This window comes from Channa argus, chromosome 16 (genome assembly GCF_033026475.1).
Source record: "Channa argus isolate prfri chromosome 16, Channa argus male v1.0, whole genome shotgun sequence".
In the NCBI taxonomy this organism is placed as follows: Eukaryota; Metazoa; Chordata; class Actinopteri; order Anabantiformes; family Channidae; genus Channa; species Channa argus.
The window spans coordinates 19667256-19695238 of record NC_090212.1 but is presented as its reverse complement, the minus strand read 5'-3'; the positions used below and the strand labels follow the sequence as shown (position 1 = coordinate 19695238).

Below are 27983 nucleotides of genomic sequence, written 5' to 3'. Positions count from 1 at the left end.
GCATCCTGTCTGGTCTACATAAGCAGTAGTTTGGTAAAGCAAAGCTAAGTGATTGCATCAGACCCAGAGACTGAGGCTCCTACCTACATTTGATAAAAAAACATTTTTCCCTTTTATAATGAATTTATTTCTATATCTATATTTACCATTGACTTTCATGAGAAAATGTAGCCATGCTTTTATAATTCTCTTGCCAGCCTGGTTTCTGGGACACTATTCAATCTTGACCTTTATGATATTGTGCCCAATATTTAACTGCACCATGTGAGTTTTTAAAATGGCTTCCGACATTTGACTTGGTTAAAGAGCATTTTTTTTGTTTGTTTAATGTCCCAAATACGAGCTCCCCCTCCAAAGTACCACAGTGCCGTCGTCATCCAGAGATTAATCATAAATTGTCCGTCCTTCTTACTCCAGATCCACATGCATGTTTGACTGATCAAGTGGATAGTAGTGGCCAACGATATGTATTAGACACAGCTCCAAAACTTAGAAGAGAAGCTTAGTATTTTAAATGAGAATTAAGGAAACATTCGAATAGCTTAAATAACAAGAGAGACAAAATGTCACTTTTTACTAAGTGGTGATTTATAAAGCTGTTTTGATTTGACACTTTTCTGGATTGAATGGCCTCTATGTTGTGGCCCTGAGAGCTCACGGCAAATAGACAAAACACAAGCAAATAATAAAAATAAAAAAAATCTACTTCAACAATTTGACAATACAGCCCTTAAAAAGCCACATCACAACCAAACTTTTTAGTGTCCCCTGGAAACATTCTTTCACAAAGAAGAACAGCCATCACACACACTGGAGACTTGAGGCTTTAGGATTTGACCGAGGTCTTTGCCTGACCTTGAACTCTCCAAGTGGAGGGTCCATGTGTTGGGTACAACGTGTAGAGGATGAGCCCTTCTGCTAAGAATAGACAAATAATGCATGTTTTCTTTCTTTAAAATAGAAGGACTTCCCAATTCAAAGATGATACAACTACAGTTCTAAGTTCTTTTATAGGTGTAACATGCAGAGATTTGCAGTGAGTGAGAACATAATCATGCCGCCTTGCTTCAGATGGGCTTCGCTATAAAACAGGGAAGTGTCTTTTCATAAAAAAATACCTTCTGACCGGCGCTAAACAACCTGAGAGTGAGTGCTGCCTGAGAAGCCAACTTCTAAGATATTCACATATTTGCCGTTGTGTGCAGAGGTCAGGGTTTGAGTTTTCTTCACCACGCCAGGCTTTTATCGGTGCTTCTGGACTGAATTATTTTGTGCAGGACAGTCTGGTGGTAATAAAAGAGATTCTAAATGTCTCCTGTAAGTTCATGGAATTTGATCTTTTTATGACAAATAAGATCACGTAATGCCAAACATTTTCTGTCTTTAACTGCTGTGGGAACTGTGGCACAGGAGGGAGAGCGGTCGGCCACCAATCTCACAGTTGTTGGTTCGATCCCCAGCTCCTCTGGTCACATGTCGTAGTGTCCTTGAGCAAAGCCCTGAACCTCAACTTAGTTGCTCCCGGTAAGCGTGGGCCAGACGCTTAGCAGCTCCCCCATCAGTGTGTGAGTGTGTGATTGTGAGTGTGAACGGGTGAATAAGAAGCAGTGTAAAGCGCTTTGAGTGCCAATAGGTAAAAAAGAGCATTTACCATTGGCCAACGTAAGAGCATCTGTATCATATTGGTTGGTCCATGTCCTCCTTTCTTCATTTGGGAGACATACGATACAGGCTCAAAAGAAATTTGAGGTCCAATACAGGGTCCGTATTTAGACGTTGGGTAAGAATTTTGTCCCTCTGTTGGTGGACGTATGTAATAGTCAGGGTATAAGGACATTCTATCAAGACCTTATTTAGACATCCATTGATATACAAAGCAAAATCAGGATGTCTTTCTCAGACCATTGTAGATATGTGTCACATTTGGACGTCTGTTACACAAGGTTTTTAGAGAAGCAAAGAAAATGTCTAAATTTAATGATACGAATGTCAAATTCACACAGAATTGCAATTGAACATTTGCAATGTCTTTTTTTTAGGATGTCCTGTGAGCATGAATGTACTGGACATGTAGCTGTTTTGGACACGTTCTGGAGGTCATTAGAGTCCAAAACAGATCTTAAGTATGTCTGTATATGACCTGGTGATATTATGGATGTTCAGTCTTCCAAAATAAGTTGAATATCTGATCGTTGAAGACGCTCACGGTGGTTGTTCTCACACACCTATTGAACATCTGATGCATACGTAAAATAGACGTCCATGACACGTGTCCTTGTTGGGTAGGTATGGTTGCCCTAATTAGACTATCCTGTACCAGTACTGGTTTTCAAACCTTAGTCCATTATTTCTGCTAATTTTTATTTTCCAATCTTTTCCCCACATTTGAAATCTCTGACGCGCTGCATAAAACTCACTACTTATATCATATTGTGAGTAACATGATTCCTGGGGCAGATCCAGAACATGCTGGAAAGATTCTATATCACAGCTGGCCTTGGAAAATCTTGGGATCCTCACTAAAAACGTCAGTAAATAAAGCAGATGGGTATTTAGAGGTATCAGAGGTTGGGGTGGCACGCGGATCACAAATCATAGCACTTTCACACAGGAAACCAGGGTTCAAGACAAGGGTTAAGCCACTGTTGTTGCCACCGGTCACGCGATGCACGTTATGTGACACATGATGTGACGATGAGGTAAACTGGCCTTTTTTCCCCTTAACCTAACAATCTTCTTTTGTGCCCGAACCAAGTGGGAATTGAGTGCGATGTCAACAGGCACCTGCCTCCCTGCATGGCAGCACTATTTTCACAAATGTTTTTTTTTAGTTGTTGTCCTTTCAGCTTATCCCGTGAGTTCAGGGTCGCCACAGCGAATCATTGTCCGCATGTTGATTTTTGCCCAGTTTTTACGCCGGATGCCCTTCCTGTCGCAACCCTCCCCAATTTCTACGGGGCTGCACAGCTGGGGGTGGGAATGGGCTGTTAGGGGTTTAGTGTCTTGCCCAGAAACACTTCGACATATAGCCAGGGCCGGGGATCAAACCGCTGACCCTGTGGTCCGTGGACGACTGCCTTTACCAACTGAGCTACAGCTTTTTCCACAAATGGTTTATTGGGCGGTATAAGAGGGTCAAATTACCTTTATGCATATTAATGAAGGTTATTATACAGTAGGTTATTCAAAACTAATACTCAAACATAATTTAAAACAAATACTTATAAATGCCATTTAAAATGGTGAAAAAAAAAATAAGACTAGAATGAAAGGAGGCTGACATCAGACAGGTGTGGACGACCTTTCTGAACCTGCTGCCACCGCCACCCAATTTCAATAAGTGGCAAAGAATGGGGCAAAAATGGAAATGGATGTTATTTTTGAATTGAAAAGCTTTTATAAGAATGCATGCACCATTTCAAACATGCCACCCATCTCCAGCCCAAGGACAATTGAGCTGTTTGGAGACAGGATCAACCACCATCAGTGACTAATAAAACCACCCTCCACTCTGATATTACATAACAATTCTGTCTAAGTGAACATAAAGAACCATTATAGAACCATATAAAGACCCAGCTTGTGCTACATTTGAACATTTTCACTGCTTAATCCCTAAATGCTGAAATTCTCTTGGATTACTTTAAGACACACAGTACATGGAGACACACAGAGGCCAGTGGAAGCCGGTGATCACTGGGGATGAGGTAATCTCATATGAATGTATGAATATCTCCTTACGGTTACAGCCTGACGGCAATTAGAGCTGCTGCTTCCTCTCCCCCGAGAGCGGATCATCCCAGCCATGTGCTTTTTGATTGTGAGGCTTTGATGCGCAAAATCCACTGCACGCGACACGTGCCCCCCTGCCATGGTCTCATCATAGAGAGGTACGGTTTGGGGGGGGGGAACTCTCTTTCTTCCTCTCTGCCTGCAGGGATTTATCATGGCAAGGTGTTTTTTTTTTTTTTTTTGTGGCCATCAAAGCCCCCCCCCCCCCCCCCCCCCTTTCCCTTTTTCTGCAGATTCAACAATGTTCACTTGTGGCTGAATTATTGATATTATGGTATCCTGGCGCGTTCCTGAGGCTTATTGGCTTGTTAAGGAGATGGGGAGAGGGGGGGGGTCTTCTCCTTTGCTGGAGGGTGGAGTTAAGCGCTGATTGATTCCCAGACGGGGCTGACACAGTGCGTCACGCGAAGCAGAAGAGGAAAGCCCATGGTAACCTAATAACATCCTCCCCACAGTAAACGGCGATAACTGTGTTATGTAACGGCGGTGGCGAACTGTTTTTATTAGAGCCAGCAGGGTACTGACAGTCTGCTAGTTAAGGGACTGACTGGGATGATAACCTCATTTCCCAGGTTTGTATTGTTTTCTAACATAAAAGCTTCATCCCTACACTGGGAAAATCCAGACCTTTGTACTTTATCTGAGCACACTCCTCGGCTCCACAGACGTGTGCATTAAAGCCTTATCAGCACAGTACTTCCAATCCCTGCTCAATGAGAGCATTTAGAGACTTGCCTCTTGCCACTTTCATCACTGTTAGACAATGGGTCTCAGGCTTCTTTGCTTTACAGGCTGAGTAGTTGTTACTTGTGATCTTTATTTCAGAATTTGCCCCATCAATAATGAATGCGGAGCATCAGAATTGCCATGTTTTTACATGCATTTCAACTGCTAATGCTACAATGTCTCCGGCAGAAGCACGTTGCAAATGTGCCCAGGACCTGCTGCCAACTGCCGCTTATTTCCTGGTGTGAAGATAAACGCCGTCCTACTTACTGTATGGCAACGTAATCAGTGAACTGGCAGTTTTGACGTGCACGACGCCACTTACACCATTCACACACCATTCACACACCATTGACAGTTGTACACAACGTTTGTAAAGCATTTATAACTAGACGCCAGCAAGATCCAGCTAGATCTAGTTACGTAAAACTCTCGGGGGGAAATGAGAGAAATGGTCACTGCAGCCTTAAATAGTAACGTAATCAGTACTGGAAATAAATAAAGTGGAGGATAATAACATCCCCAAAAATTCTGCAGGTGTGATCACTTTTGTAGTTTGTTGCCATTAATATTATTTTGAAAAATGAAGCGTATGTGAAAAACACGCTGTGTGTTTGGCTGCAGACTTTTGGCTCTGTAAACTTTGCTTTGCTTCTGATATTGCAGTCTCACAACAGCTGTAACGTTTTTGATGATGGATTACAAATGACCTTTTTCACACCAGGTGGTACAAATCCTTCTTGCAGAGAGGCAAAGAAAAGCTGCAAGTGTTTCGTTGCAGTGCACTTTCAGAGGAGTCTGACTGTATCTTATGTCTTGTCTTCCCCCTCAGATGCCGATGACTCTGGTTGTGTGTTACTGAACACATCAAGAAGGGTAAGTAATAACGTTCACTGCACTAAATGTTATTCAGTATTGCTCTAAAAGGGGGGGGGGGAGGGGGGACATGATGTCTCAATTTAATGTGTTTAAATCTGTTATATTAATAATCATTTGACACGGAGTCTTTCCCTGCACATAGTGACCCAAAGCTCCACAGTGGTTGTAAAACCAATCCAGTTTATGTAAGATACGCTTGACAACTGAATAGCTCTGCTGTCAGTGTGAATGTCTTCTGTGGATACGTTGTCGGCTGCTGTTTATCTTTTACTGCTAGTCTCCCGGTGGCTTGCTGATATTGTCCCATTCTAGGAGTTTGCTTTGGTGTGTTAACTAACAAAGCTGCTGCGCACACAACAGGATTGCTGTGCTATTCACATCGATCACGGAAAATATAGCAGGCAATCTGGTGCAGGAATTCCCAGTGACATCAGTGTTGTGTACAGGTAATGTTTGGGCGTTTTAGTTGAGCATAAGTACGACGTTCGTGATTGTTTGATGGAGATTTGATGGCCAGCCTGAGGTCCTCTCCGTTTACCACCTGTGCATGTCTTTTGTCATCATAGTTGAGGGTTTTTTACATTCTGCCTTATGGCCAGACATCTTCCTTCTCCACAACAATCAAATCCTTTATTTTAATCTGTACTTGAGATATAAACAGTTAAAACTACAGTATATTGAAGAGAGAACCCCCCAAAGTACGACCCCAATTCAAAAATAGTTGGGACAATAAACACAGAATGCAATGATTTGCAAATCTCATCAACCCATATTTTATTCCCAATAGAACATAAACAACCTATCAGATGTTGAAACTGAGACATTTTACCGTTTCATGGAAAATATTAGCTCACTTTGAATTTGATGGCAGCAACACATCTCAACAAAGTTGAGAGCGATGTTTATCATTGTGTAGCATCCGCTCTTCTTTTAACAATTGTGTGTCTGTAAACGTCTGGGAAGTGAGGAGACCAGTAGCTGGAGTTTTAGCAGAGGAATATTGTTGCTGGATTTTTCATTTTATGATGTGTCAAATGTTGGCATTTCTGGATCATGTTCACATATGGCTTCTTCTCTGTGATCCCATGCAGTGATGTACAGTAGAGACTCATGCATGTTTTTAATGCAGTGCTGCCTGAGGGCCCAAAGATCATGCACATCCAGTTTTGACCTTCAGCCTTAACCTTGTGCACAGAGATTCCTCCTGATTGTCTGAATCATTTGTTATTAAATACTGTAGATGGTGGGATCTTGAAAGTCTTTGCAATTTCAGATTGAGGAGCATTTTCTGAAATGGTGAAATATTTAGATTGGGGAACCTCTGCCTCTGTCTCTCGGAAATGCTCCTTTTACACCCAGTCATGTTACTGACCTGTTGGCAATTAAACTAATAAGTTGTTAAATGCTCCTCCGCTTGATTTGCAGCAATTACTTTTCCAGCCTTTTGTTGCCCCAGTTCCAACTTTTTTGAGATGTGTTGCTGCCAACAAATGTAAAATGAGCTAATATTTTCCATGAAATGGTCAAATATCTGTTTCAACATCTGATGTGTTGTTTATGTTGTATTGTGAATAAAATAGGGGTTGATGAGATCAAGCAAATCATTGCTTTCTGTTCTGATTTACATTTTCACATCTTCCCAACTTGTGTGGAATTGGGGCTGTACAACCTCAGTATAACAAAACATGTGATCACTGCCACAAAAGTGAATATTATGCTAGTTGCATTAACTAAAGTTTCCTGTGAATGCTGATGTTTTTCAATTTTGCTCTTGGTTCAGTCAAATGCAACATGAGACACATGTACACAAGCATAAGCAGGCTGCTAAACATAAGCCAAAATACTACTACTACTGCTGCTGCTGTAGTTATGTGGTTTAGAAAGAACCTGGCCTAAAGATAACCTTTGAAATTTGCTGTTTCAGTGACTGAAGGAACTTGCATGAGGTCAACTTCTATGGACTGTGTTCAAGAAGGCAACTATTGGTCAGAAAATGGCACAAAACTGCACTAATAAACTTTTGCAAGTGGCATTAAAATGGCCCGATGACTATTGGCAGCATTAGACTGGATCAGATGGAGTGCAGCATGTTTGGCACGGGCTGACTGTGAAACCTAGAGGTGGGCGTGTGTCCTCAAATGGGGACAAAAGGTGTAGGGGAGATGGACATACATGCACTAAGTTCACTAATTTGTACACCCAAACACAGTATGAACAGAGAGGGAATGGAAAACCGTGACATGGCCCAGTACTTGTGCGTCCACCGACTTGAATGCAGTACAAGTGGAAAAGAAATTGCACAGAACATTTGTTTACGCAGGTTTGTGCATGACTGGTATCATCCATGCCCACGATTGTCAAATCTGTCATCAAAACTAAAGGAAGACCTAGTAATGTATATACTGTAGGTTGATTACAATTTTTAAAAAGTAACAGAATGAGGCCATATTCTGAATTTATTTTTTTAATGTGGTGAAATATACAGGATTGATCATTTTTGCTATTTTTGTTGCTATTTTTTTCTTTTTATCTTTTTGTTTGTTCCAGTATGCTGCTGTGACAAAGTAATCTCCTGCAAAGTATCAAGAAACTATTCTATATTTCTGTATAGTTGAATGTCAGTATTCTACATAATCCGAGAGCCAGAGCTTTGAGGTGAACATGTGTTTACATGCTTGCTTGCCGTAGGTGGAAAAACCCAGCTTGTAGTCTGCCCTGAAAGTTTGTGTACATGCCCGACTATGGCATACGGCCATTGTGGAAGGCCATGAACAGACATCCTGAGTGCACCACCATGAAGACTTCTTCAAGCTGCCCGATCAGAAGAGAGTGGGGTCAGGGGGAGGAGGGGCCCCAAAGAACAAGAGCTTATGAGGTGTTGCATTACGAGCTTTGCGAGCACTATTTTGAATTGAAAGATTCTACAAACTTATTTGAATAGAGTCGCTGAATAAAATATAAGCTCTAATTTATGCATATTATGGCATCTTTAAACATGGACATTTCATTAAAGTTTAATCAGTGGAGCAGTTCTGTATTTGAAATAAATGGGCTTCGTTCCTCTCAAGCTTTGGCTGCAAACTGCATTAACTGGGCAGGAATTGTAGTTAACACTTTGAGTGACTCCTGACGTTTTTATCTATTTTTATTATACTGAAGGACATCAAGACGGTGTCTGCTGCTATGTTTACCAAAAAGTCAATCTGAATTATTTTTCTCAGTTAAAATGTAGCTGTGGCTTGATATGCTACAGTTTAACGCATGTATTCAAAAACCAGCAGACCTATGTTCCATTGTCAGTTCTAAGTGACTCGTCTTTCACACAGATGTGTCATGTTCCTCTGCCTGTGGAGTTCATCAGCACATGTGTTGCTGAGTTTTAGATAATCTGCATTTTATCTCAGGCTTTCTGGGGTAGACCAGATGAGAATTATAGTAATCAAGCCTTCTGGCGATGAAGGCGGGCAGACGTTTTTTTATTTTTTTTTTCAGCCTAACTCAAAGAGAAAAGGTTATACTGTGGGAATATTCCCAAGATAATAAAAGACTGTCTAATGCGTGGATCAGAATTCAAATTAGACTTAAAAAATTCACAAAAACTAGGCTGAAGAAACACTTCTCTCTGAGTATCTGTCTCCTAACTCTGTTCATCCGCAGCAAATTCAGTGAAATCTGATGCGATCCATACAGCAAACAAGTTTATCAATAGGACAGGTGATGGATGGATGGATGGGTTGCAAGCCTGTTGGAATAGATCCCCCACTAGGGGCATTAGATCCCCCACTAGGGGCATTTAATGTTGTTATCGTGTAGCGAGCATGGAAGCCAGAGTGAAATGTGTAAACTAATAGGCTTAAAAAAACACGACGTAATTCAACAAAAATGTGTCCTAGTGCCAAATTTGCAGGGTAATTTCTCTGAAATTAGACTAATATTAACAGATTTCTCCGTCTACAATTAATGTAGATACATTTACATAAATGAATGTTGTTCCGCCTCCGCGTTCATGGAGTTTAGAGCATCACCCAAAGGACTTGAGTTCACACTGGTGACTAACCAGTGGCCTGCTTTTTTTTTTTTTCCACTTATCTCCCCGTTCTGCAGTACTGTCCTCAGTGTTTGCTCCAGGGCTGTGCAGAGACCTTTTAGAGGGGCAGGTGCTCCTTTTAAAAATACCACACAACCAATTTTACTGAAGAAGTTGTTGAATTCTAGCCGCATTCTAGCAGAAGCTAATGTGACAACAAACCACATCGCTGTTTTATGGTCCCAGTCCCAGTTTGTCACGAGGTTATCTGCATCCAAAATATTTCATATTTAGACTCCTTCTCCTACAGACAATGTCCGGCAGACTTGCACTAATGCACAGTGTTTGATTAATTTTTTGTTCTATTTTAATATTTTATTTTATCTACCTCATTGTCTCCTGTACGTTTGCGTCTCTAATGTTGTGCGTTAAAGCTACGGCTACTTCTCTGATTTTTTCTGAGATTAACACAGCATGTAAGTATACTAACAATTTGACATTCTGCTTATTAATAAAAAATATCTTAAGTATTACAATTATAACACAAAACTAAATTAGAGGCAGTATCGCCAACCTTAACATGTTACCAAAAGGTATTCTGGACTTTCTCTTACCTGCAGCTCAGCTGCACTGCTGCCACCAAATCACTTTGATGTGGACTGTTTTAATTTTAGTGGATGTGGATAAAAAATACTTTGCGATCCACTGAAGGGCTCAGAACAGAAACATACTCCATGCGTGGTCATTTGATAGGTCAGTGTTTCAGATTGATCTAAGATCTTTTTATTGAACTCACTCTCTGCCCCCTGCAGCTGTGGTTGTGGTAGCTGTGTTCAGTGGTCACATCACCTGAAGTGGCCATGTGACTGAAAGATCTTAGGATTTGTAGATGACTGCTGTAGCAGGTTGTAGCAGCCGTGTCGCTGCAGATGAGCTCGCAGGTGGAATTTCTTCATGTCCGAGCTGCACCGATGCGCATGCTCACTGTTGTCAAGTACAATAAAAAGAGACATTTTTCCATGCTGAGCATGTTGACCACAGATGACCTGGCCTCAGGTAAAAAGCCAATGTGCGACTTAAACTAAGCAGCCAGATCATTTCTTTTAATGTTGAATTTTGAAAAAATGGGCACTTGGGGCACGGAGGGCTCCTCTGCACGGCTCTGGTTTGCTCCATCTGTATCACGTGCTCACGTCCACACTTTGGACCGGTTCATTTCTGATCTGTGTTTATAATGGATTTTATATGGTTGTTTCACTGCATAAATAAAATGTTCTTTATTGTCAGTTGTTAGTTTCAATAGGCTAAAAAAAATGCTATTTTATCTTTTTCTTTATTGATAGATGTATTAATAGAGCTGTATACACAGATGGCTCGAAAGGCTCAAGACACGCTCAGCGGTTGTTTTATTTTTAAAATAACAGCAGGGGATTCACTCATCTTCAGAACTTCTGTCAATCCCCAAATCAATAAAGTTGAGGACCGGTGGGTGTCTGAGCTCTTAATCGAGCTGTGTTGGTCTGTCTGTCCAGTCTGTTGGGTGATTCTCAGACACCAGTGATCCAGTTTTAAGGAACTTTGCGGGGCTGAAGCACGTGCTTTGTGGTCTCCCATCTGAAAAATAACCAAATTGGTCTCAAAGGGGGCGGTGTGGAAGGATGATTTACCCTCCACTCCACATCTACACATTTTTACACATTTTGGCCAATACAATGTTTGTTTGGTACCCGTGGATCCCAGTGTTCAGTCCATAAACTTGCATGTCGTCTCTGTGACTTGGTCTAAAAATCACATTCCAGACCTTCTGTGTTTTCCACAGTATGTGAAGCTGATGAACTTTGAGGAGGAGGTTCGTGCACACCGGGACCTGGATGGCTTCCTGGCAAGGGCCAGTATCCTGCTGGATGAGACGGCCGCCTCCCTGGATGACGTACTGAAGAGAATGTTGCACCACGTGGGTCAGGACAACAATTTATCTGAGCCCGCCTGCAACTTCGAGGAGGTGATGAGCTTGCTTTTCACAGATGCTGGAGCTCAGGAGGTCAACGGTAAGCAGGGAGCTGAGAATACACACACACAAATATATAGTTCATACACACACAGTGCAGCATGCCTGCCCACAATCAGACCAAGACTGCATAACGTCTGACGCCTGACCCAAAAACATCTGATGTCTGCACATGTCAACATCTACCTGGAAAAATAGCTTCCCCCGAGGCTTCGGCGCAGATTTGTCAGTTAAACTTGGGAATGGTTGAAGAAGCTTTTAAGACCCAAAGCAAAGTTTGTGCCGTTTGAACGAAGCCTGTCCGTTTGCCCTGTGGCGCTTGGAGCAAACACAAACAGAGCTCAGTGTGCTCAGTTGTGTTGGCAACTATTTACATGTGCAGACATCCAACAGAGTGTATGTCAGTCCTGCTTATGGCTGAGTTTATCAAAAATGTTCACATAACCGAAAATGTTTTTGAAATGACTTGATTTATTCTTCTCATCGCCATTTATTGGCTTTTTCCTTTGTGTGTGTGTGTGTGTGTGTGTGTGTGTGTGTGTGTGTGTGTGTGTGTTTTCAAATCTAATAAATGTTTTGATCTAATGTTTCAGGGCAAGTAAATGTCCAAAAGAAGTCATTGATTGTTGGAGACAAAAAATCCTATAAGATTTACTCTAATTCCAACAGTTGTCTGATGCATCGGCTCATTTATGAAGTGTCCTCTAGTTTCTTTAGTTATGGTGGCCATATTTCAGCTGGAGCCACCAATATACTTGCATATACATAGACAACAGCTGCAACACCAGCACCATTGTTCACATACTTGCTTTTTTACTTTGTCGTTACCTGCACGATTGGAATGTATTTACACCAATGAGTTTTGGCTGAGTAGCAAAGCCTTTGTTTAAGGCGAATCTCCTCAGCACGTTCGTGCGGGAGAAAGCCGACATTGTTGAAGCCTCACTTTCTGCTGCACTGAACACTGCATTTCCAAAAGTAATTGTTTGGCAAATCAAACTTTGCTTTGAGGTAATGTGACAAAGAATTCGATTTTTTTTTTTCTCTCTCAGTAAGTTCATCATTTTCCTGACTATGAAATGTTCGCTTGGGATGCAGAAAAAGACATGATAGGGGTTTTCTGATCCACTGTAAAAGCCTGTGGAGATGCTGGTAGTGTACACACTGCCTGTCATATACTCTGTGTCCAGTGTTTCCCTGTCTGGCTGAGCTGGTGTCCGCGGTCGTTGATGGCTAGTCGGAGGTGGGTGGTGTGCGACGCTCGCCCTGCACAGCCACCTCTGACAGATCGGCAAGGTGATAATTGACTTCTGTCATCGATCACTCACTTAGCTTTTCAAATGGCTCACTGAGACTCTCAAGCTGAGGTGGCTGCTGCTACTTGACCTTTTCATTCCCACAAAACCCCACAGGTGAAAGGAGAGGCTCCCCCCCCCCCCCCCCCACTTCAAGTGCATCATCTTACCGTGCAGGTCTGGGATGTTTTGAACATCACTTTAAGCAATTTAGCAAGAGTTTTTAAGCATTTTGAAATTAAAATACAAGTTCAAAAACCTGTATTTTACTGCAAAAAGTAGTGTTTTAAATAGCGGGCTATCAGACGAGAATTGTTTTAAACATGCAAATTAGCAGCATCATAGGTGTTGCATGATTAGCGTTGAATTAAAAAGTTGTCACGTGACGTCATGGTTGTGCTCTGCCTACGGCACTTTGTGAACATGTCATACCTGATACAAGCTTCAGCAGAAATAACGAATGCTTGATCACAATTAATGCTCAGGGTCAGTCCTGAGACGTAATGTGGCATCCTAGAACCAGATGTCTTAATGAAGTTTGGGCTGCTGCTGGGTGAGTGGGAAGAGGCTGAAGGTTGGGTGGGTTGATTCATCAAAGAAATAATTAATAAAGGTACTCATCCATCCATCCATCCAATATCTGTGACCACTTGTCCTTCAGGGGACACCTGTCCCAGCTATCGTCTGGCGAGAGGCGGGTTACACCCGCACACAGAGCATTGATTTTCTCTGCCATGTTTCTAATCATCTTTCTCCAACTGTGCATGTGCAGAACAAAAGGCTGAAGACAGGAAGGGCAGCTGAGTGAGATGAAGAATGAAAATAGATCATTAACCAACGCATTGTTAAACCAAGTCTGCCTACATCCTCACACTAAGTGCCTCCTAGAAGTTTAACTAAGTCACCTCACATTTCAAACAGTTCCTGTTGTAGATCAGCAGCATGTGTCTTTCCTTTTTTTTTTTTCCCCCCTATCTCTCCGCCTGTCACTCGGCTGCAACACCAACCGGGTTTCTTATCAGCATGTAAACAGAGAGAGACCTACACAGGCACGCAACCATTAACACTCACATTCCCACTTAGGTTAACGGACTCTAAACCGGCCCTAACATGCCTGCACTCTGGACTGTGGGAGGAAACCCACACAAACACGGGGAGAACATGGAAACTCCATGCAGAAAAGGTGTAGTCGGCTGGGGATTCGAACTGAAGGTGGCAACGCTAACCACCCCACCACCGTGCTAGCGAAGGCTCTAATAAATCAGAAATCAGTTTGCACGTCATTCCCAGCATGAACAATGACCGTTTCAGTAACCTTTGACTCTTTAATCCTGAGATGTTATTATTCGTTGTTTAATAAGTGAAAACACAGCTTCAAATAGTGGATTTCTCATTTAAAGTCCTTGTCTTCAGCATCTTGTTTTTTTTTTTTCTTATGAATCCACTTCACTCAATAAGAATGTCCCCAAATTAAAACACGGAACATTCAGGGCTATTGCACGTAAGTATGTTATCAACAGGACATGTCTCTTCAGGTATTAATTTCTGCCATATCTACATAAACTCTGCCACAGTGAGGTGATACGGCCGTCGAGCAGACCGGCTCATTTGGAGTGTAATACTGTACAGCTGCGAGATAAAGAGAACGGGGCGAGATTATAACCAGCACAGAAAGAGGAGCGAATTACAGAAATGAAAAAGATGAAAGCCCACAGAGATAATTAGTCCTGCCTCAGTTTTTTTGGAGGCCAACTTGTGCTTCTCCCCCCCCCCCCCCACACACACACACCCCACCCCCACCTTTGTCTTGGGATTCGGTGATATAGCAGAGTACACACATTGTGCAGAAGAGTAAAGCACAGCATTAGTGATGCAATGCATTGATGATGTTACTACAGCCACAACTAAGCTCAGCCCATCGGATGATTTGATCATAGTAATGAATATAGGATGTTGCACATGATGACGGTGCTTATAGCACTGATAAGCAGCAGATCCACAAGGACTAATTGTCAGTATTTTCCCTAATAATGTAATTTTTAATTGTATTTCTTCTCCTCCTCTGTGAAGCTATTAGCAGCCACAGTGCTCGGTGCTTGTGCCCTATTTGTGATGACTGTACCATCATTTCTCAGTAAATTGCTGTCAACTGTGATCGATTTCACCATCACTCCACTTCGCCCTGAATTGCATAATCCTCTTTTTTTTTTGCAGACTTAAATCCACCTAAAAGCAGCCACATATTTAACAGTTTCAGCTTGTTTATTAGTATCATTTATTATGTCTGTGTGGTGAATGCTGCCAAACCTTGTGCCGTTGTTGCACCTCAGTAAAGTTGGTGCAACGTGATCACAGTATAAAATTTGTCATTTGTGCGCGGAAAATAAAATAATAGGCTTGTTGAGTATTTAAGATTTGAAGCATAGGCCAACAAAGTCACATTCGGACATTAACTGGAGACGCACTTTGTGTTTGTTTTAGCCTGAACAAACAAAATGGCCCCACATCACCCGCTAACTTCAAAGAGGTGCAGACTTGGTTCTACTTTGTGCTTTAGCTTTATCTTGTTAGACAAATGAGATTTAAACGTTCAGATGACTCTGAAACTGTCTCGTTAAAAAAACTACTGTCGTCGGTTAATGAGGGTTGTTTTTGTTAACTTTTTTTTTTGGTTGATAATGTTTAAACACAAGAAGAAGCCTGTCTGTAACAATTCTCGGGTAGTTTTAAGCCATTCCTTCCACTGGCATGTGTAAATACAGGTGTGGCATCACCCATTAGGGAAATACTAATGTGCATTTGTCTGTTTTTTTGCAGCACACACATCTTTTGCACTAGCTCAACACACACACACACTATCAGTGATAAAATCCAATTTTTGATAATAGCCTGTAGACGGTAATCAAGACAAGATCTCTTCCCTCGCAACAAAGACGAGACATTGAGGGATTTTCTCTGGAAAATGATATTTAATATGCATGAGGTAAAGCAGGACAGGAAATGAAGCTTCTGTTCAGCTGAGATGTTTTTGTGTGTACCTGTTGACCAGAAAGTGTGTGTGTGTGTGTGTGGGGGGGTCTTTTTCTTTCTTTGTGTATGTTTCTAAGACAAAAAGTCCAAGAAGCTCCTAACTTGTTGATCAGAAAAGGTGACTCAACTGTCTCTCTGGTCTCTCCCTGCTTCTCCCCATGCAGACAAGTCACAAAGTTTCGTTTTCTTTGATGACGGTAAGCTGTGCTAATTGGATGAAAATGTCAGCATCAGGCCACCGTGAGGCTGCAATCAGTGGTGTGCTTCTGTACCAATCACCATCAGTATGCCGTTTGTGCTCCTCTCCGTGCTCGGGACTGGGTCGATCTATTGAATCATTAAATGATTACAGACGCCGGCCTTCGCTCCTGTGTCACAGATGTCGATGGCTCTTCGGCTGCCCTTCAATTCAGTGCCCTCTCCGTCCAGTGGACTCGTTGTCCAGTGTTGGTAGGAGTAGGGGGGGGGGGGGGGGGGGGGCTTCCACGTGACAAAATTCTAACAATTATGAGAGAGGAGGAGTAAAATTCGAAATTATCATTATTAACATCATTTGTTATTATATTATTCACCCTCGACCCAGTCCTAGTGGCCGTCTCATCACCATGTGACATCATAGCATCTGAGTGCAGCGCTGTGATTGGCTATGATGGATAATGCACAGTAAGTTATTTCATTAGCTGAATGGAGCCCTTTGTGTTGGAATCACCTCCTTCAAAGTGCCCTTCGCAGCCCACGCTTTGAAGGGAGCCAATCATCATTCTGTCGTGCATGTGCGTATGTGTGTTGGCCATGTAGATCTGCCAGTGGTTTATTGAGGTCACCTCCTAGTACAACAAATGGAGTCATGTCGTCGAAAGGTCTCGTGACCTTTCACACGCTGACAGAGGAAACGAGAATCCGTGTGTTTTTCTATCTGCACATCTGTCGATTTTCCGCTGAAGGAATATTAACACAGATTTTCTTGACTGGTGTAGCATATGTTTTATTCATCTCTTCTTATTTGTGACAGACTGCATTATACTTAGATTTCAACTTGTGTACGTTATGTTTGTCTCCCTCCAACCAAACCGTGCACATAATGCAGTCAAAGAATTTGCCAGGAATACCAAGAGATTAAAGGGGGCAATCCAATCATCCAGTCTTGCGTTCTTCACATTTTTTTCATCACTTTCTATTGAAGTTTGTCACATTTGATGTGCGGCGTGTGAGCATCTGTGTTCCTCTTCTCTTCTGTGTGTGGAAACAGCAGCGTTTGCACAGAAAAAGCTGACGAAACCGTGCAGAAATCTTCGCGTGACGGACGAGCATCAAATGTGCATGTCTTAATTAGTCTCCCACTCTCACACACCAGCAGCCACTCTCACACACCTCCCCCTCCAACAGCAACTTGGATTTGTTCACATCAGCTAATCATGTATCGTGCTGTACGGTGTATTTGAATGTCCAACATTACGTTACATTATCCCCTGTGGATAATGTAACGTAATGCTAAACATGAGGTTGGGGTCATGGGTGGATTATTGAATGGGCACATGGGCCAGAGCTTCTGAAGTTACAGTTTGTCTTACTTTTTTAAAATAGTATAAAGTATAGAGCACTCAAAATGACTGGGAAGAGATGCAAAGTGACCTGAAACCATCAAAAAGACCTTTACAATGCCCCAAAATAGACACAAAATGACTAAAAACGAATAGCGGAGGGCAGACACCTCGAAAACTAGCACAAAGGTGTCTGATATACAGATGTGCTTCACTTGGATTTCGCTGTATTACCTGCCATACTTTGAGCATAACTAGTTTAGAAGCCAGTTTCTGAAGGTCAAATAAAACATTCCAGCAGTATAGATTTTGGGTTTTTCACAAAGAAATGGATGAAATTTTAATTAGGTAAATAATCATTGCATTGTGCCAAAGGGATGTTTAAAGAAAAACATTCCTCCACCCAAGTAAACTTTAGTCTTCTATCGGCCTCTTCTCATAATGTAATAAAGTAATATATCAAAATATTGTATCAAATCATAGAGCTTTTATCGCTTGCTTGAAACCATGTTTTTAGACATTAGAATTAACAGAAGTAAAAGCACAATAGAATCATGATTATGTCATATTTTTTTTTTTATACCCTGATGAGGCTATAACATTATGACCACCTGTGCAATTTAATACCATCCACCATGTTTAAAATGAATGGGGCCAAAACATTAGAACCACCTCTTCTTATAACCCACTTTGAACCCAACAATAAACCGAGAGTAGAATTATCAGCTTTTCAACGGTTTCAACCTAAAAAGAATTCATGGCATGAAGTTATGCGTGTTCGACTGTGAGAAACAACAGGTGTAAATTAATTCACTTCTGAATTGGTTCCATGTTGAAAATCACATGCAACCTAGTCTCAAACATCACACACGTGTAAACAAAAATGTTTGACTTTGTTGAAAATGTAACTGACACAAAAACGAAGGCTAACGCAGGATGTTGTTGTGCCGCTTCGTAAAGACGGTGGCTGCTACAGGCTGGTGTTGAAGACCAGGATGAACCAGCGCCACACACACACACGCACACACACGCACACACGTCGTCGTCTTCTCTCTGTGCCCCTCTCTCTTCTAACCTTGGTGTCCTTCTTTTCATCCTCCTCTTTTTATCTTTTAATCTTTCTTTTGTTGTGTTTGCATATCTGGATCGCTCTCCCTCTCTCTCACTCCTGTCTTCCCTGACGTCAATGAGAAATCGGGATGGATTTTGATTATTATGCGGTTGTCAGCCTCACTGCTATTAATTAAATTGAATCTCCAGTCCATCTCCTTCACTTTTTGTGTGTCTCCCCTCTCAGTCTCTTCCTTCGTTTCATCTCCCGCTCGTTTTCCATCTTTGTTTGTCACATTTTCTTTCTGTTTTGCATCTCTCTCTCTCTCTCTCTCTCTCTCTCTCTCTCTCTCTCTCTCTCTCTCTCTCTCTCTCTCTCTCTCTCTCTCTCTCTCTCTTTCTCTCTCTCTCTCTCTCTCTCTTTCTCTGTGTGTGTGCATGTCTCATCTTTCTTTCATTTTCTGTATCCATCTCCCTTGTTTCTCCTCTTCTTTCCCACGTGCAGTCGTTCTTTTTCTCTTCATCCTTTCTTTTCGCAGTTACTCTTTATCCGCATTCTCTCTGTCTTATTTCTCTGATTCTCTTGCACCCCCTCCTTCGCTTTTATTCTTCCTTCCTGGCTCTCTCACTCCCTGAGCACTGTGATACTGTTGTCATGGTGACGCCCATCATTTTCTGGCATGAATGGGGGATACTTTATTGATGAGATGGCATGGCAGAGGGAGAGAAAAGGAGAGGGATGGAGAGAAAAGACAGAGGAAATTAGAATGATATGGAAATGATCTTCCCGAATGCTTACGATAGAAAACATTTCCACCCTATAATTTGCCCAGTGCTGATGAGTCAAAGAGGACAAGCCAAGCAAGCCAGAGCACGCAGGATTTTCTTAAGGGGTTGGGGATAGTGGAGGGCTGCTCAAGAATATCCCCCAAAATACTGTTATTCACCACAGTCAGCGTGAGAAGTGGTGAAGGATTCCTCTTGTTAGGAGGCACCCGGCAGTCTTCAGCCGTGGCTGTGTTCAATGATTTGTGCCACGTAAACACGGCGGCATAATGAAATGTGTTTTTTGTTTTTTCCTAATCTGCTAACATGAGCGACCGTGTTGTTCTGGGGTTGGATGGACATCATTATTAGCTTGTCGTGGTGTGGTGTTTGCACACAGTGCAGACTCCCATCACTGTCTAAAATCGAACGCCAGCTCGTTACATGCTTCTGATGTGGACATCATATAGAGAGATTTGGCACAGCAGACCAGATGCGAGATTTCTGTTGACCGGTTTAGGCATTGGAGCGACACTCTTCAGCTGAACTAAAGAAACCAGGGCCAGGTTTTACTTGGAAATGCATAAACCCTTTTGATTGAAACAACAGAGGATCCTCTTAAATGTGCTTCTAAAAACACGTACTGCACATTTTAAGCTATGGCCACAGTCAGCTACAGTGGAACGATGCCCACACAGAAAAGAGAGTTCGACTTGGTGTTATGGAAATTTAATGCGTGTGTACTAAAGCTAACCTGTTTGACCTTCGACCCTCGCCCCACAGTCCACCTGCTGTCGGAGACGATCCAGGGGGTGACGGCCACTGCCACCGGAGTCCAGTACCAGCAATCCTGGCTGTGCATCCTGTAAGCCACAATTTGTGTATTCGTATGTGTGAGTGAGTTTCACTATACATGTGTTTATAGGTAGATTCATAATGTGTAAATGTTAGATTAACACACTGCTTTTGTTTTTGTCTAATCATTAATAAGTTAGATGGAAACTAATGAACCACTATTAAAGTTTTTTGGTCTTCATATTGTTTGAGCAGCCACAGCATCAACAGGTCGTTATTAAACATATTTGTAGAAACAATATGTAATTTTTCCTTAACCTCTCATACGACTCACACAACTGTTTGCACGAGTGTTTGAACATGCATTCGTTTGTCATCACGTACCAAAGTACACAGCAGCTGCTGTCTCTTAACTGGGGAAAGTGTCGGAATAAAACTGTGCAAACGGAGCGGTTTGGTTTGGGTTGAGTACAAAAACGTCGGGGTTGGGTTTAGGCGCTAAATAAACATGGTTAGGGGTTTTTAAATGGATATGTACTCATTTAAAATAAAAGCAGGGCAAATAGGAATTGAATTACAAAGTAGAAATCAAATTGTAAAAACCATCGTCACAAAGCGCTGTTTTGGGAAAAGCATTTTTTAAGCTAAGAAAAACAGGTCTTTTCATAGTTGAACATTTTTCATATAATCCACTTATTTTAAAATAAGACATTTTAAGAAACAGGTGAATTAAATGATTCTTTATCACAGGCCATTAACTGTTAATCCTTCAACTAAAATGAAGATTCCAGATTACAGCAATTCCAATCGACAATACACAGAGTACACTTTCCGATGGATAGTGCCACAAAAGTAAGAACCTATGTCTGTGTCTCTGGAGTGTGTTTGGACACAGGAATTTGCACGTGCGTAGATGTGCGTGTGCACATGCAAGTGTGTACAAATACATCCCAGGCTCAGCTAGCACATTGGAGCACTGTCTAGCTGTTGCAGAAGAGAGAAGAGGTTAATCTATGGAAATGAAGGGTGCTCCCGGTGAGCTGAAGCGTTGACATTTATGAAACCTCTTCTTCCTTTCTTCCCCTCTGCCCCAGCTGCAACGTGAAGCATCTCCAGCGGCGTCACGTGTGCATCTCCCGTCTGGAGAGACCGCAGAACTGGGGGGAGAACTGCTGCGAGGTCCGCTATGTCATCCTGATACTCGCCCCCCACAAAATGGTGAGTGCTGCCCCGACAGAGAGGAAATCATCTGTGTCGGCCTTTGGTGGGTTACCGTGACATAGCATGTAGATCGACTGGTTTGTTACGGAATTCACTCATATATCTCAGTTCTTTTATTTCATCATTTATTGCCAACATAATACAGTCATCCTCCTTCATTCATAATTCACTGCTCTTTTTCTTTTGCCTTTGCCTAAAACCTAATGCAACCTGGTGTCATGTAGCTGGAGGTTAACAAACTCCCCACGTCATGAGCATATGTATGCTATTGCTATAGCCCAAATAATAATAAGTCATTTAGATACCATCCATAATATCTGTATTTAACAGAACAGTGTATATTTTTTTATTTTCTCCACTCATGCAAACTCAGTTACAGTTAACCACCTGTCACAAGTTCACGGACGCTCAGTTTTCTCGAAAGCAAATTCATTTCTGGGTGAATATCGATCATTGTATTCTGCTCCTGCACATATTCATACCCCCCCAAAAAACCCAAATCGGTTTAAGCAGATTTCCTTCTGGGATCTTTGCCCCAAACACAACACTAACACAACAGACAGGTGAAAGTAAAAATACAAATGCTGATAACTCACTAAGGACATACGGATTGTGAGCTACAGGAATTAAAAGTCATTCAAATGACTTTATTAAATACTTACATTTTAGATTGTCATTACACATGTACAAGGCTTAGTATCTAACCAGAAGTGCAATAATTAAAATATATATATATATATATATATATATATATATATATATATATATATATATATATATATATATATATATATATATATATATATATATATATATATATATATATATATATATATATATATATATACACACACACACACACACACACACACACACACACACACACACACACACACACACACACACACACACACACACACACAGTGGACATATTATGGACATAATGCACATGTAGAAGTACTATGGACATAATATACCGATGGAAACAACAAAAATCCTTCATTTTGAAAATGAAACAATTTTTCTTAACTTAACTTTAACTTAAAATGTAGAAAAATACAAATGCTTTTCTGAGAGTATTGATTTAGCTTGATTAAAACACTATATTGACGCTCCATAACTGAATTTCTAAAATGGGTCTAACCCGCCAAACGTCGTCTGAACTTATTGTGTCCAAGAGCCTCTCTGTGTCTTGTGTGGAGCCTCTCGGGGCCACTGTTGTGTTCAGGATTTCTGTTGTCTTCAGCCCTGGAGAGCTCGCTGTAGCCGATGGAGAGTGGCACATCTCTGCCATCAACACACGAACTACCCATCAAACTACTCAACCCTCCACTACATCCTGAGCTGTCTACACACACACACACACACACACACACACACACACACACACACACACACACAAACAAACACACTGTACATGCTGTTTGCTGGCTGGGATTGTTCTCTCTGCTCTAGATGGAACCCCCCCTTGAAAGTGCTTTCTTAATGCTGGCCTACTTTCACCATGCTACCCCCTCCCCAAAGCATGTTACTGTACATTCACCAATGCACCATCAAACGATGGAACTACCGGGGGGGGAGGGGGAGGGGGGGGAGTTTGGAGTGATCCAGGCCATCAGCAATACATCAGCTAACTGTATCATGTTTTCTGTTTGTTTGGCTTCTATCTTGTTTTATTTTCCCATGAACCCAGGGTGTGTGTGTGTGTGTGCATGAAAGCACGCACGCCCCCTCCTTAATGCTTCCAGTGCCCTCCTTGCCAGTCTCACAGGCAGCCATCACAACCACTAATGGCTTTCTCGGAGACTGATCTGGAGCCCCAAGTAAACATAAAGCACTATTATGTCTCAATTATCCTTGATGTTGACTGCTTCTGCGAGGGGGAAAGAAAATCTTTGAAGGGGAATGATGATAATGATAATAGGAATTCCTCTGGTTTGCAAATGCATGTAATGTATTGTGTGTAAGGGTGGACCATTTCCATCATCGGCCATTTAGAGAGCTTTACAGCATTTGTGGCTTTTTTCCCTCCGTTTCTCTCTCCAGAGTAAATGTGCTGAGCAGGCGTGACCTTTATTCAAAAGTGCTCTGTTTCTCATTCACTAAGTTAGACTAACTGTCAACACATTCAATGAGAATTACTCATTTCAAATCTTCTAGCTCTGGTGCTGGTTTGAGAGGCTGACCTCCGTGTTTGATGCTGGTGACAGGGTTTCACTTTCTGCATCCGCGTACCCAGTCTCGGTTAATCAGGCTGGTGACCTTCAGAACTTAAATAGTCCATTGAACGGCTGTCTTTTGAGCATTAAATATTCTCTCCTTGTAGGCTTGAACTGTGGTAATGAAGTGTTTGTAGCTCCCTCCCTTGTGGAGGATGGCCGCTGTAGTTGGAGTGGATCCCAGTGGAGACCCGGAGTCATGGGGAAACGGCACAACAAGACACCTTCTGCTGCATAATCCACTGTTCTGTAATCCGTCTATGATCTATATCCATAAACTATGGCAGAAATGTTGTATTTAACAGTTTATTGGCATTAGTGTTTTTATTGGATACGTTTAGGTATTTCTCTCATTTTTATTTAAAATACTTGTATTGCAGCCACTTTGTGTTTGGGCACAGAAAACCTGCATTTATGCGTCGTTACTTTAGTCAGTGTCCTTTGTTTTGTCACCCATCCATCCACCCCTGACCTCCTGCCTACAAGGGTTTGTCGGCACCAAATCCACTTTGGCAGCTGTAGGTTTTACTACATCTTTTAGATTTTTCCAATTTCCCACACTTCTACCAAACTATAACTATGGGCTCATGGCGACTGATGACTCATCGTTCAATAGGATGATATTTGACCATTCGACTGTCTCCCTTTCAGAAGTACAGGAAAAGTCAGTGTGAGCATTTTTCAAAAGCTTTTTTTTTTTCTTAAATGTTGTTTGTAGTCAGCAGATTACTTCACTTTTTTCTGAGCAATTTCATATCAGGAAGTGGAATGGAAAACACAAGAAATGAAAGAATTGACATTTTTTAATTATTACTGGTCATTGAATGTGATCTGATTAACAGTTTACTTTGTTGCATTTGTGCTCATTCCTGAAATATCCAGATTTTCATATAAAAACAAGTTTAACTTGGCCCCTATATCCACCATTTGGGAAACACAGGCGTACAGGTGTAAATTTCATACATGTTACTGAAATTGTTTTTCAAGTTTTTGAAATCCAGCAAAAATGTAATATTGTAAATCCCTTAATTCCATAACATATCTCTGGGTACAGGTTTCAACTGTGTAGGCTACGTGGTTATTGAGATGCAGGAGGGAGACCCACGGCCCCCACAGAGGACAAAAATGCATTATCGAGGCTCAGGAGGCTGGAAAAGGCAATGTCGGCCTGTCAGTTGGCCACTGGCTCCACAGTGAACGGCTATGGAAGGGATTGACATGCAATTTGACTTTTATGTTCCCCGGTGGATGAAGCCTACTGAATTTGATGGCCTGACCTTTCTTGCGGTGCCACCACGAGCGCAAACTTTTATCCGGTGAAGTGTCCCAACATCTGGACGATAGAATAGCATTCATGGTTTCCACTAGATATGTGCTAATGGGTTTGAGGGTCCCCTGACTTTTGTGTTAGTGCCACCATGAGGTTAACTTTTAGTGAAGCGTTTTGGCAACAATTTGATGGGTTGCCATGACATTTCAGGATGAATTTTAAATACATCATGTTCACTGTGACATCATCAGGTCACAACTATTGTATGTCCCATACATGAAAACTGAAAAGTAATGACTTTCCCCATTCATCACCTGTAAATGAATTGTGCTGGGTCTCCACTGGAATCCAGTGAATCTGCTGTAACTCCAAGCTCACTATAATTGCCATTCATTGCTATTCAGAATGCAAACTGATGTGAGCATATAGGCTGGGTATTTGACGCCCATGATTGAGATTTTTTGATGGCTTATCCCGTCAAGACTTCCTCTCTAACCCATGGTGTGATTGGAGGTGGGGTATCCCATGCTTTTACGCAGAACGGGAGCCTTCAGATTAATCAGGATCCATTCTCTCAGCCCTTTCAGCTCTGGTTGAAATTCAGTTACCACTGTGCAGAAGCTTAAAGGCTTTAGTTATTGTGTTTGCTGCAGCTGCTGCTGTATGCTCTGAGCCCGGCTATATTGGTATCATCACCACCTGGCTAACAAGCCTTCCTTGGCATCACGCTGTCTCAGAGCCTGCCAGGACAATATTAACCATCACTCACTTTTAAAAGCATTATTTGTAACAGATGTGGAATAATTAACATAAGCACTCAAAACTCCCAGTTCAATCCGTGCAGGATATGTTACAGTAACATGTAGCTGTCCTGTCAAATTTGTATCAAGAGGATATTTAGATCTTTAATGTATTTGTTGCATTTTGCGGACTGATAAATTCAGTATACTGTAAAATGTTGCTTCAACTTAAAAATACGAGTCAAACTGGTGCTGAGGTTCGTTCCCCCCTATTTAAAATGAACGAGGTAACAAACACAAAACTTCAGTAACAAACATCCTGTAATGTCAAAATTGTCACCTTTCTCACAGTTTCAACCTAAAAATTGAGAAACGATGACCTTGTAAAAGTCGAATTAATGGCAGAGCTGCTGTATTGGATTGCATTAGATTGCACAGGTGTACCTAATAAAGTGGCCAGTGAGTGTATGCTCTGAACAAAGGATGAATGGAAATTTCCACGTGCTCTTCCACAGAAAAGCACCAAGACGGCGATGGAGCTGGGCCGCACGTTCGCCACCCTCTTTTCTGACATCTCCTTCAGGCAGAAGCTGCTGGAGACAAAGACGCAGGAGGAGTTCAAGGAGGCGCTGGTGTTCCAGAGGCAACAGCTTACAGCGGTCAACCAGCAGCCCACCGCCCTGGGGAAGGAGGAGACCGACCCTCGCAGTCACAAACCCCTCAAGGTGGGCAGCAGTGTTAGCACGAGTTTTCCATGTTAGTCGATTAGGCACATTTCCACACACGACAGCTTTGCTGTATGAGGCCTGTGCTGAAATGAGAGCAGCCACAAACATTTAAACATTTCTTTTCTTTTCTTTTTTTTAAAAAAAATGCTCTTCCATCTCTTTCTAATTCTCTAACCCCCTTCTCCTCCTCCTATTCTACTCTCCTCGCTCGACTGGCTTGACTCTTCCATCCCCCCCCCCCCCCCCCCCCACCCCCCTTAATCAATCAGCATCAACTCATGCCAGGCCTCCTCAGTGGGTAAATGACCTTACATCTCTCACAGTCCTGTCAGGACTCTCCACCCCTTAGCTACAAACGCACACACACATTACCACAGCCTCCAGAGGGGTTCTGTTCAATGCCACGGACCAACATCTCCTCCTAATGTTGCTGTTGACAGGCCAGGGCTCCCAGACATATCCCCTTGTGTTTTTTTTTTTTCTTTCATAGCAAAGGATTTTGTTAGGAGTTTATTTCAGGGCTTGAAAGGCTCAGTGCCATTTAGTCAAAGAGAGATATATGGCGAAATTGGGGGTGGTGGGCAGGTACTAAAATCAAGAAGAAATACAAAATGGCAGGAAGGAACAAAAAAAAAAAAAAAAAGACCACCTCTGAACTGTCTTCCAAATTTAAAATTGACACCAGGCCACCAGAAAAAGCGCTGTCATATACTTTAAGAAACAAATCATTATTGTTTTTCCTCCTGTTGCCTCAGTCTATCGACTGCTCAGAACGAATGGCAAACAGGTGGACGGTAATTCCTCCTGGAGACTTTTGTTTATCGAACCTGAGCCAAAAGCTGGCCATCTCTCACACACACACACACACACACACACTCACACACACACGCACACGCACAGGCTCTCCTGTAATAATAAACGATTCCATGATGTATAGGGATTTAACGGATGAACAGTCCTTGGTTTCGTAAAAGGATCCAGAGAGAAGAAGGAAATGCTGATTCTGTTGTTTGTTTTCCTGTTTGTACGTGGAACTAAATTAACTTTGTTCTGCAAAACAATGTCAAAACAGTGGAAGATGACAAATGAAATGAGTGATTTTCTCAGTGGCCTCCCTGCCCTCCGCCCTCCCTCCCTCCCTCCCTCCCTCCCTCCCTCCCTCCCCACGTCACTTATTCTGTTTAATTGCCTAATGCAATGTTCAACAAGAAAATAAAATGGGTAATTGGATAATTTATTTAATAGGCTCAGTGAGGACTTTGTTTTTTTTAATTTCCCTCATCTGCAGTAACCACAGGTTTTTAAGGAGCACCTTATGTCTCCTTTCAAAGGTTGTGGCATCTTCCTGGCTTCTATAAAAAAATAAAAATAAGTTGTCCATCCATCACTTTCCCTGCTGTTTCATATACTTTTGTTGTTATGAGTATTATTGCTATTATTATTATCTTAAATTAAGGGAAAACAATGGAACATTATTGCATCACATTGACCTTCAGTGGTCATTATTTCTCTGTGCAGTTCAGCTAATATAGCTGTAAAACACCCAGTGTGAGCTTTGGTAAACCTACATGTGGTTTTAATGCCTTTTCTAGCCATTTAGGCTTAAGTGGCTTTAGTCTGGAAATCTGAATCAAGTGACATCACAGCTATTGTTTCTGTGCTTCGTGTGGTCCAACCTCCTTAAAGAGAGAGCAACCAAAGACCAGCAACAGCTATAACTTACTGGCTGCAGGTGATACAGCTGCAGTGGTCAGTGCTGGGATGTATATTTTTGTATTTTTTTTTTAAAATTGGCTTCCTAGCACTGGCTGTGAATGGTGCTCTCTTTGCCTAAAGCAGGCGCACACCCGCACAGCCACAGCTGCCAGCTCCTTGTGCCAACATGGGGCATAGTTTG

The 27983-nt window shown here is 42.0% G+C and overlaps 1 protein-coding gene across 6 annotated transcripts in view; it reads left to right on the top strand.

Moving 5' to 3' along the window:
* The window catches only part of slc4a11 (solute carrier family 4 member 11), a 90824-nt gene that overhangs the window by 44453 nt on the left and 18388 nt on the right, over nt 1–27983 (top strand). For 5 of the 6 annotated variants that reach the window (XM_067479190.1, XM_067479194.1, XM_067479192.1 and 2 more), the window contains exons 4-9: nt 5351–5394; nt 11244–11472; nt 15922–15954; nt 19897–19978; nt 21003–21126; nt 25874–26083. In XM_067479190.1, the coding sequence (XP_067335291.1) occupies nt 5351–5394; nt 11244–11472; nt 15922–15954; nt 19897–19978; nt 21003–21126; nt 25874–26083 (722 nt within the window). The remainder of the gene's footprint in view (nt 1–5350; nt 5395–11243; nt 11473–15921; nt 15955–19896; nt 19979–21002; nt 21127–25873; nt 26084–27983) is intronic. The other variant, XM_067479191.1, reaches the window with a different exon arrangement.